Raw genomic sequence first — 16725 nt, forward strand, 5'->3', positions numbered from 1 at the left:
ATTAAAATGTTTACTTAATATGTATAAAAATATTTTATGTTCACAAAAAAGTTAATCTAGCAATGTATCAAAATAAAAAAAAAAAAAATTTTGTAATCCTTTCATGAACTTTTCTTGAAGTTGTCTGTGTAATTACATTTAAAAACACAAGAGATACAACACACCCAGCCAGCAGTTTGAACAAGTTTATTCATTTCTCAACAATAAAACACAAAACTGGTACACTAGTTACAAGTAACCGGTGAGTACCTTGAACATTTGCTGCACAGCTGAGGAATTGAAGTCCAGCAAGACCCCTTGTCTCAGGAAAAACACAAAGAAATATAGGGACTCCCGTTACTCCATGCAGATGGAGTGAAATATTCTGCTGTGCTGCTGAAATGTTTCTGGAAATATGGAGTTGTCACAGTCTGCACATTGCCTGTATGACAAAGCACCCTTAAGTCCTGACCCATGCAAACCAGGAATCCAGTCATGCAGAAATAAAATGGCAGAAAGTGGCAGATAGGCACATGTTATGAGCATGTATGTTACCTAATGCCAGAGGAAAGCTACTTTGACAACTTAATAAAGGTTAACAGACGCAGAGGGTGTAATGTTAGCAATTATGAATCTTTTAACATTTTACTCAACATCAATTGCTGGTGCCTAATAAATGAAGTTAAATGGCCACAAATCATAACAGGTTAAATAACCCAAGGCAAAATGAATGAACTCTGAATTCAAGATGCTGTATTTGGCATTTCCACCAGTGATGTTTTGAATTCAGAGCTTGATGGGCCAGCATAGTAAAGAGATGCTCCGCTACATTATTGCTAAATGACAGGAAGGTTATCAGTTTTTTGACTGTACAGATATACACAAGGCCCAAAATATCATTAGCATTGTGCTGACCAAACATGAAATAGTCTTAAATTTAAATAGATTTATTTATTGTAAATGTGTCGAGTGCTAGAAAGCTTGATGAAAATGGTAAGTGCGCACCTTTGTTGTATTATAAATTCAGGTTAGCTTGTTCTAGAGTAAAATTTGAATTAAATAATAAAGTGCTTTTAGCAAGGCTTTGTCTCATTGTTAAATTTAGCACATTATCAGTTCTTGCTCGGAAAGGCACTAGATCAATTAAATGAGTATCTGCAGTTGGCGATTTAAAAATTTCGATGAGGGATGATTTGTTTAAGGAAAAACAAACATTTTATTTCAGTAAAAGCATTAAAAGTAAATTAAGGAGCACCTTATTCACAGTGATGTAATGACTTGTTTACAAAAGTGGGTGAAACATGGGAACAGCTCTGCTATGGCTGTACAGCTTTGTTTAAAGAAACATTACTTGGTCTGGTGTTTGTGCCTTAAATGCAGATCTAACTGCAGATCAGAGCAACAGCGTCCTAAAAATCAACATTCGCAGTGAAAAACAAAAAATTGCCATTTTGTTAAAACATTCAACATTTCAACACTGTTTTGCACCATTTTCATTGAAGTAAAACCATAAATCACAATCCCAGGCATCAATAGTTCTGCATAAGTTGTTATCAGTTCAGTAGTGATCTGAACAGTTGGCTGGAAACTCAAGCTAACTGAACCTCAATTACATCACTGCTGATTAAATATTCATGCTGTGGTGTGGTGATTTATAAAACTTAAATAATTCTTTGACAGGAGAGGAATTAAGATACATCAGTAAAAACAACTCAACGTCCCCCATATCAATTCTGAAGGCCAATAAATAACAATATTACAATCTAAAGAAAGAAGAAAAAAAAAAAAAACGTTCAGGTCACTGACCCATAGTGTTTCAGAAAAGAACCTTGTCTTTAAAGGATATTTATGTTTTGTATTGATTTTCAAATCATTAAAAGGTGCATACGCAAAACAAAAAAAAAGGCATCCTACAGTTTTTGGTTTTAAGGCGGGCTGTGTTAGGATGGGGTTCCTTAGTCGATTCGGTTCTTCAAACAGCTTGAGTCCATGCGCTGGCTTCAAGTGCCGTCGTCCTGCCCATGATCAGCTTCAAAAAAAAAAAAATTTAAATAAAAAAAAAAGTACACACATAGTACATACACAATCTGTCTCTCGCGCTCACAGCCCCCTCCTATTTATTTTAAGCGTTCAATGAGTTCCTGGGTGAGGCCCAAGTTTAGCAGCTGTATCGGGGTGAGTTGGGCCAGGTGAGGGAAGGATTTGAGCAGACGTTCCCAGCACAGCTCCAGCAGACTGGGCACCACCAGCCAGATCTTAAACAAGGAACCAGTCCGCTTATTCTCATGGATGTTCACCACGCCACCATGGATGTACATGCAACCGGCCTGAGAGAAGGAAAAAAAAAAAAAAAAATTAATTAACAGCAGAATAAATATAAATGCTTGAAGATTATTTTTAATTAAAATTAAAATAAAAAAGGTAAAAAAATAACTAAATAAAAATATATATATATTAAAAAAAATAAAAATAAAAAAAATACCGGGGTAACAGCAGCACAGTGGAAGTACGCAGGTTCAGGCATCACTGCAGGTAGTTTATTCCACTTGAACGTCTGCAGGTTGATTTTCCACAGGTCGTCCAGTATTACTTCACCATTGTAACCTCCACATATAAATACATCTGCCACAAAGAACAACAACAGTCAAACACTGAGCGCTACAAAGTAACAAAAAAAATGTGACTATCTTCAATTCAACCTTTAAATTAACTCCTTACCATTTTTAATCTGCACACAACTATGACATCTCCGTGGGGCTGGGTATCCTGAAGAATAATAAAACAAAATGACTGAATAAGCACGTAATACAAAACATTCACAGTATGCTTTCCATTGTTAGATGTCAAAAAGATTAAGATGAGAATTTCATTACTAACCTATTCTTTCATGAGGCTTAGTTGTGATTTCCTCCCAGGAATTTGTTTCAAGGTTATATGCGTGTATCTGATACAAACATTTGGGACAACTGTCACTTACTTAAGAACTATGTGCACAGAGACGTGTTCAAATTTCATAAGCAAGATCCATTATTTCCACTAAACAAATTAAATCATGAAACATTTAAGTGAACGCTGCCTAAATTGGAGATTCATGGAAGCATTTGTACCTTGTCTAATGGGTAGGAAGTCCAGGAAGTTCCACCTCCCAGAATATATATCCTCTGTCCATCATGAGCTATCTCATGCCTATATCTACAAGAAACAAATTTAGAAGAAAGTTAAAATATTTTTTCACAAATTCAAATATTTTTAATGAAATCAGATTTCTGTCCCTCCATTGAAAGTCTATTCACCCAAAACTTTAATGCTTCAAAATGTTCAAAAAGAGACGCATATGAGTAGAGCGGTTTAATCTAAGTGTTCTGGAGAGACACAATCGCATTACAGGTGCTGGTCATATAATTAGAATATCATGAAAAAGTTCTTTTTTTTTTATTGTACATTATATTTAAAAATGAAACTTTCATATATTCTAGATTCCCTACATGTAAAGTAAAACATTTCAAAAGTTTTTTTTATTTAAATTTTGATGATTAGAGCATACAGCTCATGAAAGTCCAAAATCCAGTATCTTAAAATATTAGAATATTTCCTAAGATCAATCAAAAAATGGATTGTCAAAACAGAAAAGTTCAAATTCTTTAAAGTATGTTCATTTGTGCACTCAATACTTGGTCGGCAGCACATATTACAGCAAATTACTTGCTCTTAGCACAAATTACAGCATCAGTAAAGTGTGGCATGGAAGTGATCAGCCTGTGGCACTGCTGAGGCACTATTGAGCCTTCAGATCATCTGTACATTGTTGGATCGACTGTTTCTCATCTTACTCTTGAAAATATCCCATAGATTCAGGGGTCAGGCATGTTGGCTGGCCAATAAAACACAGTAATATCATGGTCAGCAAACCACTTGGAAGTGGTTTTTGCACTGTGGGCAGGTGCTAAAGTCCTGCTGGAAAAGGAAATCAGCATCTCCATAAAGCTTGTCAGCAGATGGAAGCATAAAGTGCTCCAAAATCTCCTGGAAGATGGCTGCATTGACTTTGCACTTGATAAAACACAACGGACCAACACCAGCAGACGTCACGCCCCCCAAATCATTACTAACTTCAGAAACTTCCCACTAGACTTCAAGCAGCTTGGATTCTGTGCCTCTCCAGTCTTCCTTCAGACTCTGGGACCATGATTTCAACATGAAATGCAAAATTTACTTTTATCTGAAAAGAGGACTTTCGACCACTGTTCACTGTCCAGTTCTTTTTCTCCTTAGCCCAGGTAAGATGCTTCTGACGTTGTTTCTGTTTCAGAAGTGGCTTGGTAGTCCTTTTCCTGAAGATGTCTGAGTGTGGTGACTCTTGATGCGCTGACTCCGGCTTCATTTGACTCATTGTGAAGCTCTTCCAAGTGTTTGAATCGGCTTTACTTGACAGTATTCTCAAGTTTGCGGTCATCCCTGTTGCTTGTGCACTTTTGCCTACCCAATTTCTTCCTTCTAGTCAACTTTGCATTTAATATGCTTTGATACATCACTCAGCCACCCCATTCAGTAATGACCTTCTGTGACTTATTCTCTTTTTGGAGGGTGTCAATGATTGTCTCCTGGACCATTGCCAAGTCAGCAGTCTTCCCATTAGTGTGGTTTCAAAGAACAAGAGATACCCGGAATTTATACTGTAGGGATGGTCATTTAATGAAACTCAAATGTAAATATTCGAATATTTTGAGATACTGGATTTTGGACTTTCATGAGCTGTACGCTCTAATCATCAAAATTAAAAAAATTAAAAATAAAAAAATAAACTTTTGAAATGTTTTACTTTACATGCCGGGAATCTAGAATATTTGAAAGTTTCACTTTTAAAAATAATTTACAAAAAAAAAAAAAAAAAAAAAATTTCACGATATTCTAATTATATGACCAGCACCTGTATATGATGAACAGATTTAATTTAAGCTTTTATTCACATATAAACATTGATCAGCGAGCACAAACAGAATCTCTTGACGACAACCCTCATTGGTTCTTGCTGAAGCTCAAATGTGCTGCGTAACACGAGAATTAACCTCATTGGTTCTCGCGAATTGAGAGCATACTTGAGTGTCCGTTTGCCAAGTTTGAATGCTGTATGTATGTTTGCTGTTTAAAAGTAGGGTAGGCAATGTTTTTCATTTACACTTTGTTATACTGTTTGAAACTAAACTCTCTTCAAGCAATCAATAATAGAAGTGGGCTAAATATATAAAGTACAAATATCTTCTTTGGAAGTCTCAGGACCAAATAAAATGTCTGTCCAATCATTGCATTCGGTCCGAATGCAATGATAGGATGTCCTACCTGGCTGTCAACCTGTTTTTCCCATACCTCAGCTCGCACAGACATCACATGTCATCAGCGCGTTTCATGAAGCTATGCAGAGTTTTAGACAGACAGTCACAGAGTGTGCAACCTTTCAAAGCTGGCCTCTCTAAAATGTCCTACTCTACTTTTAATCTTTAGGTGCGAATAAAAGCCAAAATTAAATCTGTTCATCATATAAAGCAATCATGTCTCTTCATAAGGCTTGGACTAAACCTGCTTGATTTATTTAACAATTTCTTTATGAACATTTTAAACCAGCAAGAGTTTTATAAGGTGAATAGACTATTAATTAACGGTTACAACCAAAACCAAAACCAAAAAACAAAAGAGTTCACTCACCGCTCCTCAGGAAGGTCGTCCGGAGGGTTGTTGGGTTTCAGGTGAATCCATTCACGTGTTGTCAGATCTAGCCTGTGAAGATCTGTACTGTAGATGTAGCCTGTCGTACCTCCAAATACATATAGGAAGCCATTGATTATGGCCATCGCCTGCAAAACACAAAAGAGAGACCACTAAATGAATCAACATAATATAGTCTGTTTACTAGAAAACACTGGATACCTTGTACTTGTTTTCATTAATAGGTTAATCATACTGGGTTTTTGTACCTGTCCATATATTCGATTGGGTTTCTTTCCCCTGCAGTTGAGGAGGGACCAACGTTTGTATTTAACATTGCATACATGGACATCATTTCCGTTGTTTTCCCCAAATGGGATTCCAGTCCCACCGAACACAAGCAGGTTGTTTCCGTGCAAAACAGCTGTGTGACGTACAAACAAGATGGTCAAGAGAGGAAAGAGGTTTAACATACCTGACTTACCAGTGGCTTCTCGGCACATCCTCAAAACAAAAATTAAAAATAACAAAAATACCATTTTCATATTACCTGACATTGAAGCCAGTTCGGTGGGCATGAAACCTTCCGTGCGGATCTGTTGCCATGTCCCTGTGGCGAAGTGGAACCTCCACAGCTCCCTGAACAGTGGGTAGTCTTCGTTCTCTGAGCCGCCTGATTCGTCGTAGTCGGGGTTGTACCCTCCGAACACATAGAGGTTGGTGTTGTCTGCCACACAGCGATGGCCGCTCCGGGCCGGAGGGGCTCTGTGACCTACAGACACAGACAGCCTAATGATGATTAGACAACAAACAGCTGGGAGGAGAGTTAGCTTCTCTCTTGAAAGGTAGAAGGAAAGATTTAGGATAGAGGGAAAATGAGATCCAATGTTTGCTGCTGGGATTGAACTGTAAGGAAACAAATTATTCTGAGTAAGCATGACACAATGTCATTATTCAAGCCTCCAAAGGACAGTTCTGGAAAGCAGGAAGGAGATTAAAGACACATTTGAGTTAGTTCTTCACAAAGTCACCTGTGAAACAAAATGAAAAATTTATTGTTAGTTTACGGTTACATCCATAACACAAAAACATTGCCCATTCTGATTTGACTAAATTTAAGGTAAGCAGTTGGGCATCAAAAATGTATCTCCATGTATTTCAGATACATGTATATTAGATGAATACACTTTTTTTTTTTAATTAGATCAACTCTATTATGAGTATAGTGAGCAAATCCAACCACATCTAACCATGTCTATCCTACTTGAAATGTATACTTGAGGCTACAAATTAAAACAGAGTAAGCTTCATAATCTCCAACCAGATTTATTCATATTTAATGCACTAGAATTTTATAATGGCATACAAATGTGGCAGATTTGGAAGTGACTCTGTTCAGGAATCAGGATTAGCCTTAAATGAACTTCCTTCTCATAGATGAAGCTTGATATGTGTCAACTCAATATGTAAATATATGAAGTTTGACTTACTTAGAAGAAACATCTACATGATGGCAAGTTCAAATACAACAATTTAACACAAAACAGCATGGGTAACAGTGAACAGACCACAACTGTAACTACAAATTAATTCACAACCACTAGTTCACTTGCCCAGGCCTGCTTAATTAAATATTCATATCAAAGAAGCTATGACCACTCCCCCAAACACAATGAAGATACAGATGTGCAAACAGGATCTTGGCTGAAACAACTCCATCTATAAATATGTTTTTATTTATTTATGAATATATTAAAAACTACTACTAATACACAAATAAATACATAATTTATTTTATTAGTATAACTTAATATTAATATTAAATTTTACTATGAAATATTAAAATGCAAAAGTATATTATTAAATATATTTAATGTAACACATAATCGAAACAAAACATATTACAATTAACCAAAAGTGCAAAAGATGTTGTAAATTTTACATATATCCAATTTTTGCCCCATTGTACAAAACTGAAAGCTTTTTGAATCTCTGAAAAGAATTGTTCTGCATGGTTCAAAGGCCACCAAACCTACAATCACAGCATGTGAAGCCTCACCCTTGCAAATTTCATGCCAGTGAATTTGCCTTGAAACCTGGACGCTGCACCTGAGTGAGAGCGTCGCAGGGATAATAAAGATGGGAGGGAGGTGAACAAATAAAAAAAAACTCAAAAAAAAACAAAAAAAACAACAACTCGAAAATCAATAAAAATAAAAAGGATCGATACACATCCCTCACTCACAACCAGACAAACACTTTGGCCTTTCCCGTTTTGTTTTGTTTTTTTAACACCCAAGCCATCCTGCCCCAGCTTTGCCCCCAATGAAAGCTTAGCAGAAAGAGCCCTGGCAAAAAGAGCGGTTTTTACACCACAGTGAAGGAGAGCAGTTTTGAAGAGAGGGAGGGTGGGGACAGCATGGGGGAGGCCTCCAGATTTGTCATGTGGGTTTTCTTTTTTGTAGTTCAGTTAAAGGAGGACATCGCCTATTACCCACCTTCTCTTAAAAACCTGTTAGGGATCCGTAGACTGGGGCAGGGCTGGCCGAGGATTCTTCGAGCTTGTAGCCAGCAAACTCTCTTCTTAGAGCCTGTTACCACAATTACCGCAGTCAGACAGACAAAATAACAACAACAAAAGGACAATGGCAAAATAAAGAAAACCATAAACAGACAAACACCCTGCCCATCACACAAGGGGTCAACAAATGGGTTTGGAAATAAAAAAGGCTAATGTACAATAAGGTGAGGTGGTATGTCACTTCGTACATATAAAAATAACTCCTCGCTGCCACATGTCCCGCAGTTTAAGTAACCTGTGCAATAACCATGAAAAACATTAAGAGACTCAAAAGGACCACAAAATACTCAACAGAGTTCAACAGCCCTGATAGCAAAGCAGAGTGAAAATCGTTTGGCACTAGTGCATGAACAACATATACCCAGGAATTTGCTGTCTGAAGAATGGAAAAAGTGATGAAAAGAAAGCAAAGGTGGTTAAAAAAAAAAAAAGCAACAGAAAAAGTAGTTACATTAAAAGGATGCAAATATTAGAATCTTGGCACTTATTTATATACGCTACTGTTAAAAAGTTTGTAGCGAATAAGTTTTTTTAAAAAGAAATTAATACTTTTATTTAGCAAGGATGCATTAATTTAGTTAAAAGTGACAGTAAACACATTTACAAGCTTTCAATGTCAACTTTCTATTCATGAGTAGTTAGGAACTCACCGTGCCTTCAAACAAGTCCAAATGAGGTGCGTTTGGCACTGACAAAGGTCACATGTGACCAAAACGTTTGCTCTTTTTTTTCAGTAAATTTTGTTTTTTGTCTCGCATTTGATGTTTTTTCTTCTTTGGTGGACTCTTTTGAAATGATTCAGCTTTCTATTCATTAAAGAATCCTGAAAAAAATGTATCACTGTTTCCACAAAAATTTTAAAACAGGACAACTGTTTTCAACATTGATAATAATAAGAATATTACTTGAGCATCAAATCAGCATATTATATTATTTCTGAAGGATCATGTGACACTGAAGACTGGAGTAATGATGCTGAAAATGTACATTTAAAATAGACGTGTTTTTTTTAAACTGTAATAATATTTCACAATATTACTGTTTTAATGTAATAAATGATTAAATAAATGCTGCCTTGCAAAAGCCTTCTTTTAAAAACAATAAAAAAAACACTAATAAAAAAGATAATTAGGGGTTTAATTAGGTTTTCCACACCTTTTTACCAGTTAATTTCCATGATTTTCCCAAGCCATCGTGATTACTGAATAAGGATTTTTACAGGGACTGCATTCACAAAGGCAATTTGAAGTAAAAAAAAATAATTAATATTCACTAGAGAAATTTACAACTTTTTTAATTCTATGACTTATCCAGACCTGCAAAAAAATAAATAAAAATAAAATCCTTGATATCTATTTACACATGCCCACTGGAACTCTATTTAATGTACTGTGTTGATATGTCTAGAAACAGCTGAAAACTGATAACTGGTTTGATTTGGTTCAACGGAATAAAAAAAAAAAAAAAAGAAAAAAAAAAGATGGCTGCGCTGCACCTCTGTTATGTTTGACAGAGCGTTGCCATGTGGTTGCTAAGGCATTCTGGGTGGTTACAAGTCAAAAGTCTCCACAGGTTTGAGATCACATACAGTAAGCCCCTTCAAAATACAAACAGCAGGCTATAACAAGATTACTATTGCACCAAATGAAAAGCAAGTCGTCACATGGTTAGATTTGAGGTTTTTAGGATTGACGTATGCAAATCATCATCTGAGAGCAACGTTTACAGTGAACCATCTGCCTGCAGCTGAGAAGTGTGTATTATACATGACATGAGCACGACTCCCAGCAGCTTCAAAACACGTGTTTAGGACAACCTTTGAGTACCACATACTGCATTCTCTCTTCTAGCCCGTGCCGAATACATAAACTCTGTTTTCTGTAGATTTTGCGCAAGTATAAACAGGAATTTCATTGCTCATCGTATACAAACAGGAAGGAGGATACAGATGGCTAGAACTGCAGGGTATGTGTTGATGGGTGGTGTGAATATCATTAATGTCCTAATGTCACATTGCAAGCACCACCGCTGCCTGAAATGATCAGTGTGTCTGTTTTACTTCTGAAAGATTAAAAAGGGGTTTTACACCGTGACTCTGAGTAGAACCAGACAGAGCCGGGCTTATATTTACCCATGTGCTGATCTGTGGCACTATTAACAGTCCAAACAAACGGCCAAGTGAAATATATCCTTGGGGCTGTATTCACAAAACATTGTATCTTACCACTAAGAGTTCTCCTAAATAGCAGTAAAAGTTCTTAGCTAAGAGTTTTCTCTTAAAACCTATTCACAAAGCTGCTGAGACAAACGTTTACTAAGAAATAGAGAGAAGTCTTAACTAAGAGTAAGGGTGGGGTTGACCTCGTTGCTATGGAGTATACACACAGTGATTGGCTGATGGGGGAGGAGTCAGCAATTTAATCATAGAAATATTGTAGAATGATGTGTCATGTTTCCATATTAAAATAAAGGTTTTAAAATACAAATGTTGCCCTATTCAAATAAATATTTTTTAAAGGTGCCCTAGAATGCTTTTTCACAAGATGTAATATAAGTCTAAGGTGTCCCCTGAATGTGTCTGAAGTTTCAGCTCAAAATACCCCATAGATTTTTTTTAATTAATTTTTGTAACTGCCTATTTTGGGGCATCATTAAATACGCGCCGATTCAGGCTGCTTCCCCCCTAAAAACTTCGGCTCCCGAGCTCGCGACTCTAATACATTGCATAAAGTTTACACAGCTAACATAACCCTCCAAACAGATCTTCACAAAGTGTTCGTCATTCATGCTGCATGCATGCTTCGGATCATGTGAGTATAGTATTTATTTGGATGTTTACATTTGATTCTGAATGAGTTTGATAGTATGCTCCGTGGCTAAAGCTAACATTACACACTGTTAGAGAGATTTATAAAGAATGAAGTTGTGTTTATGAATTATACAGTCTGCAAGTGTTTATGAAAATAGTGACGGCTCTCTTGTCTCCGTGAATACAGTAAGAAACAATGGTAACTTTAACCACATTTAACAGTACATTAACAACATGCTAACTAAACATTTAGAAAGACAATTTACAAATATCACTAAAAATATCATGTAATCATGGATCATGTCAGTTATTTTTGCTCCATCTGCCATTTTTCGCTATTGTCCTTGTTTGCTTACCTAGTCTGATGATTCAGCTGTGCACAGATCCAGACGTTAATACAGTCTACCCTTGTCTAATGCCTTGAATGGCTGGCATATGCAAATATTGGGTCGTACATATTAATGACCCTGACTGTTATGTAACAGTCGATGTTATGCTGAGATTCGCTTGTTCTTCAGAGATCTTTTAAACAAATCAAATTTGCATAAGGAGGAGGAAACAATGGTGTTTGAGACTCACTGGCCACGTACACACTGCAGCTAAATTCGGTTGTCAGTTCACCTTTTAGTGCTTATTCGCGTTCTGTACACACACAGTTCAGTAAAATGCGAGAGTGACAACCGCATTCTACTACCGTATTAACTTCCGAAAAATACAGGTAGTGACAACCGCATTTACAGAAATTCAATGCAGTGTGTACGGAACCGAACTGAACAACTAGTTGTTGATGACGTTTACGTGCACCGGTGTAACGTGTGTCTCTCTTTTATGTGCGGCGAATCTCAGGGAAAGCACAAGCCTATCCAAATTCTTTATGCTAAAAATCGCGATTCATGTCTGCTCACTTTAATAATGCCATAAACCAGTTTGCTTTATGAGACGAGCTTAAACAACAAGCCCAAAAACACTTAATGAGTGACCATGGCAACATAGAACGAGTGCCGCGTGCTGTGTGAAACTGTCTATACAAGCATAAACAAAACACAACGCCTCCGTCGACTGTGTTTAGTTAAACTGCTGAAAATAACGAGTGTTTTGTCACTTTAATATTACTTTGGTCACAATAACGGATACCAAACAGGAGAGACGCTACAACGCCGCTATGGTTTCCAAGCTGTCAATCATCGCATTTTCGAGAGTGAGTCGTGTTCCGTACACTTTTATAATGATAATTTAGGGGATTCACTCCCGCATTTAAATGTGGTTGTCACTCCTAAAACTTACAGTGTGTATGTGGCCACTGTATGTCATTTCCATGTATTGAACTCTTGCTATTCAACTATGCCAAGGTAAATTCAATTTTCAATTCTATGGCACCTTTAATAAAAATGTTACCATAGTCAAAATAAAATGTTGCCATATTGTTGCCATAAAGGTGTTAAAAGAGGCTAAGTGTCACTAATTAAACTAGTATATACAGTTAATTGTCCATCTCTTGGGTATCTGCATCTCAAGAGAATGCAGAATTTAAGTGACAAATTATGTTTTATAAACAAAGTTTGGGAGCAACACAAACAGTCTTTCTAATCAGCTCGAGAGGAGGAATATATACACAGACGAGAGCCAACTCGCCTATAGTTACTTTGACAGTTTTCTGCATCCTTCTGCCAACCCGCTCCTTACCCTCTTGGACAGTACACCAAATATGCTTTATATAAATTATATATTATATATATACATATACATACATACATACATACATACATATATATATATATACATATATATACATATACATATACACATATACACATATACATATACATATATATACACACACACATATATATATATATATACACACACACATATATATACACACACACACACACATACATATATATAATGTATTTATTTTTTAGTCTATTCAATCATTTGTAAGTGTGAACTCATGAAAACCATTGCCACAGGTAATCAGACAATATTTATTTATTAATTAAAGGATTTTTTTGCTGTCTCATCGTAGATTCAAATCTATAAATCAAAATGTATTACATTTATGAAGAAAAGGTTCAGCACCCAAGGCTCTATCGCTATTGCCTCAATGGTATACAGTGTCTTTGGGTGAATTAGGACTGTTTGTGATTTGGACTTGGTGTCCTCTTGACTTCTAACGTTTCACAGACTTAGGAGCTAGTTTTAGCGCTAAAATGCTTTGTGAAATACTCTTAGAGCAAAAATTTAGGACTCCTAAAATTAGGACTGACACGCCCATTATTTTTAAGAGTTTTTCCTAAATCTGCAAGTTAGGAGCTACTTTTAGCCTTAAGATGTTTTGTGAATATGGCCCCTGGGGCTGTATTCACAAAACATTTTATCTTACCACTAAGAGTTCTCCTAAATAGCAATAAAAGTTCTTAGCTAAGAGTTTTCTCTTAAAACCTATTCACAAAGCTGCTGAGACAAACTTTTACTAAGGAATAGACTGAAGTCTTAAGCTAAGAGTAAGGGTGGGGTTGACCTCGTTGCTATGGAGTAAACACTCAGTGATTGGCTGATGGGGGAGGAGTCAGCGATTTAATCATAGAAATATTGTAGAATGAGGTGTCATGTTTCCAAATTAAAATAAAGGTTTAAAAATACAAATGTTGTATTATTATTATTGCATTATTAATAGTTTTTTTAATAAAATTGTTGCCATAGTCAAAATAAAATGTTGCCATATTGTTGCCATAAAGGTTTTAAAATGTAGGCTGTCACTAATTCTAGTATATACAGTTAATTGTCCACCTCTTGGATGTCTTCATCTCAAGGGAATGCAGAATTCAAGCAACACATTATATATATAGCAACACATTATATATATATATATATATATATATATATATATATATATATATATATATATATATATATATATATAATATTTTTTTTTTTTTTTTTTTTACTCTATTCAGTCATTTGTAAGTATGAACTCATGAAAACCATTGCCACAGATAATCAGACAATATTTATTTATTTATTTATTTGTTAAAGTTTTTTTTTTTTTTGGCGTCTCATCGTAGATTCAAATCTATAAATCAAAATGTATTGCATTTATGAAGAAAAGGTTCAGCACCCAAGGCTCTATCGCTATTGCCTCAATGGTGTACAGTGTCTTTGGATGGATTAGGACTGTTTGTGATTTGGTCTTAGGGACTTAGGAGTCCTCTTGAATACTCCTAACGTTTCACAGACTTAGGAGCTAGTTTTAGCGCTAAAATGCTTTGTGAAATACTCTTAGAGCAAAAATTTAGGACTCCTAAAATTAGGACTGACACACCCATTAATTTTAAGAGTTTCTCCTAAATCGGCAAGTTAGGAGCTACTTTTAGCCTTAAGATGTTTTGTGAATACGGCCCCTGGACTATAAACACCACACTATACACTGAGTAACTCTGTGTATAAGCCTTGCCACATCCATTCTTTTTACAAGTGGTGTGCATTAAAACCCCTTTACCAAAACCAAACAGAATTTAGCTTTTATGTTTAATCTAGAAATAAAAATAAATATTTTCGTGACAAATTCCCCCAAAACTTGCATTTATTCAGTAGATCACTATGTAACAAGTACAACATGATTGCAAACAGGTTTATTTATTCAGGGCTGAAACAAATTAAAACCAAGTGCATAGTGTTCAAGCACCAGCTGCTTACATAAAACTATATTGGCTCTATTTGCACTTTATAAAAGTAGTAGAGATTAGCCTATAATCAATTTAACAGATGCTTTTGCAGAAAATCACGCTTTTAATTAAAGACACATGCTTAAACATACTTCACTTGACAAGATCAAATAGTTGAATTAATAGGTAAATAAATAAGCATTTAATGCAGTTGTAAATTATTAAAAATATTCATATCAGAGTAAAAAATAAGTGACAGTTGTAGCTAAATGCAAATGAAGTTGTCAAGCTCAAATCCCAAGCTAACGCAACTTTTTGATAGTAAAACCGACATCAAATGGCGGCTACAATGCACAGCCTTTTGCAATTTATAATATGTGATGCATATCATAATTAATAGATGCGAACTTGAAAAGTTTCTAATCAAAACAAAACCATTAGCTATACAGCTAACGCTAGATGCTAGCAGCGCGAGAGATGTGAAATACAAAATAACTATGTTTTATAGTATGACAGAAATTAGATCGAAATAGATTTTTCTGGAAGAAATATTGTTGTTTATATGTTTAATTCAAGCTGTTAACGGAGTCCTCACTGACCTGCGGCTCTTAGCGGAGGCCTTCCAGACAGCCGCTCAAACTGATTGAGTCTGTCCGGGCTGTGTGCTCCTTCTGCGGCAGACATCGCTCCAAAAATCACACTGAAATCATCCACCTACACGCACTCGCAGACAACGGGGCTTCCTTCAACAGACAGAGGTGTATCGCAGAGCATAACTCAGCCCATTCTCCCCGGAAAGAGACGCGTAAATGAATTAGATGGACCTGACCGGGTCTCCTTTGAAATGAATGTGAAGGCAGAAACGCTGGCGAATACCTTCAAGATGGCCACCAAAAAACACATCATTTGATGGTTTTAATGCCTTTCAAAATAAAAGCCTTCATAACTCATAAAAATAATAAATGCTGGGTGTTTTGTGTTGTATCATTTTAGTAAATTTAATACTTCAAGCTGACCCAAAATGTCCAAGCCTATAAAATGCTTGCAGTTTGTTGTATAAACTTGTTGTATATTTGAATATATATTTTTTAAAGTCACCATGAAATCAAAATTTGCTATTCTTCTTTTTTATGGAATATTGCTTATTCTAAATTATTTATCTGTGCACATCATTATTTTTTAAAATTCATGTGCCTTCGTAATCTTTAATCTTTCATGCCGACTTTAAAAGGTGTTATGTCAAGGGATTTCCCTGATCATCATCAATAATTCATACAAAATTTCATGTCAAATTTCATACATTACTTTCAAAATTAATAGTTTATTCATTATTTGTTAAATGTCTATAATATAATTTACAACAAGATAATCTAATTGTCCAAAATGTACCTGCAAAATTATTTAGCATATTGACAGCAGCTCATATATAGCTTATAAATATTTTAGGGCACATATGAGAGATGGAAAAATCTTTTCACAACAGTGAAATTGCATTGCGATGCATTCTGTCTGCTTCCTTTCACTGAATGCCAAGAAGCCATTTCATTTAAAGTTTTCATCCTTCAAAATCCATTGCGTCAAACACCAATATGAGACGTATCTTGGTGTGGATATTTTTGTTCCCAGCTCAACTCAAGGCCACCAGACTGCAGTTTGAATCAGCTAAAAGGAACTACTCACAATGAGTTGACTGGCTTACTGAAAAAAAATGTCTCTTAAATATGGGGATTGAATTATGAATTTGAATTATGAATTTGTTAGTGTGATTTTATTTATATTTTGTGCAGAACATCCCCATATTTAAAAGCTGTATATGTGGTTAAATCCTGTTTGTTTTTAATTATTTGTCATGATTTACATAAATAAAATGTTTATGAGTAGAACAATATTTCATCACCACATGTCATGGCTTACTACAATTAAACTATTATAATTTGGTGTTAGCAACCACTGTCATCAAAATAAGAAAATGACAGAAAGCTTCTCACCAC

The 16725-nt window shown here is 35.6% G+C and overlaps 1 protein-coding gene across 1 annotated transcript; it reads right to left on the reverse strand.

The window, feature by feature from the left end:
- Window positions 1–177: 177 nt before the first annotated feature.
- On the reverse strand, window positions 178–15577 carry klhdc10 (kelch domain containing 10). The gene is made up of 9 exons (XM_067391867.1): window positions 15334–15577; window positions 6230–6451; window positions 5949–6103; window positions 5680–5828; window positions 3087–3171; window positions 2857–2923; window positions 2698–2745; window positions 2462–2601; window positions 178–2306 (listed from the first exon to the last, which is right to left on the reverse strand). Exons 1-9 carry the CDS (start codon window positions 15416–15418, stop codon window positions 2097–2099), a joined length of 1161 nt encoding a protein of 386 aa, XP_067247968.1. The 5' UTR covers window positions 15419–15577; the 3' UTR covers window positions 178–2096.
- Between the last annotated feature and the right edge of the window lie 1148 nt (window positions 15578–16725).

This window comes from Chanodichthys erythropterus, chromosome 8 (assembly GCF_024489055.1).
Source record: "Chanodichthys erythropterus isolate Z2021 chromosome 8, ASM2448905v1, whole genome shotgun sequence".
In the NCBI taxonomy this organism is placed as follows: domain Eukaryota; kingdom Metazoa; phylum Chordata; class Actinopteri; order Cypriniformes; family Xenocyprididae; genus Chanodichthys; species Chanodichthys erythropterus.

Bases quoted from the DNA above. Each gene is read 5' to 3' on its own strand.
- klhdc10 (XM_067391867.1), bottom strand. From the start codon at position 15,418: ATGTCTGCCGCAGAAGGAGCACACAGCCCGGACAGACTCAATCAGTTT. The intron at 5,829-5,948 runs GTACAAAAACCC...TGTGTTTTGCAG, and splicing joins CCAATCGAATATATGGACAG to GCGATGGCCATAATCAATGG. The intron at 3,172-5,679 runs GTGAGTGAACTC...TGTTTCTTGTAG, and splicing joins GACGACCTTCCTGAGGAGCG to ATATAGGCATGAGATAGCTC.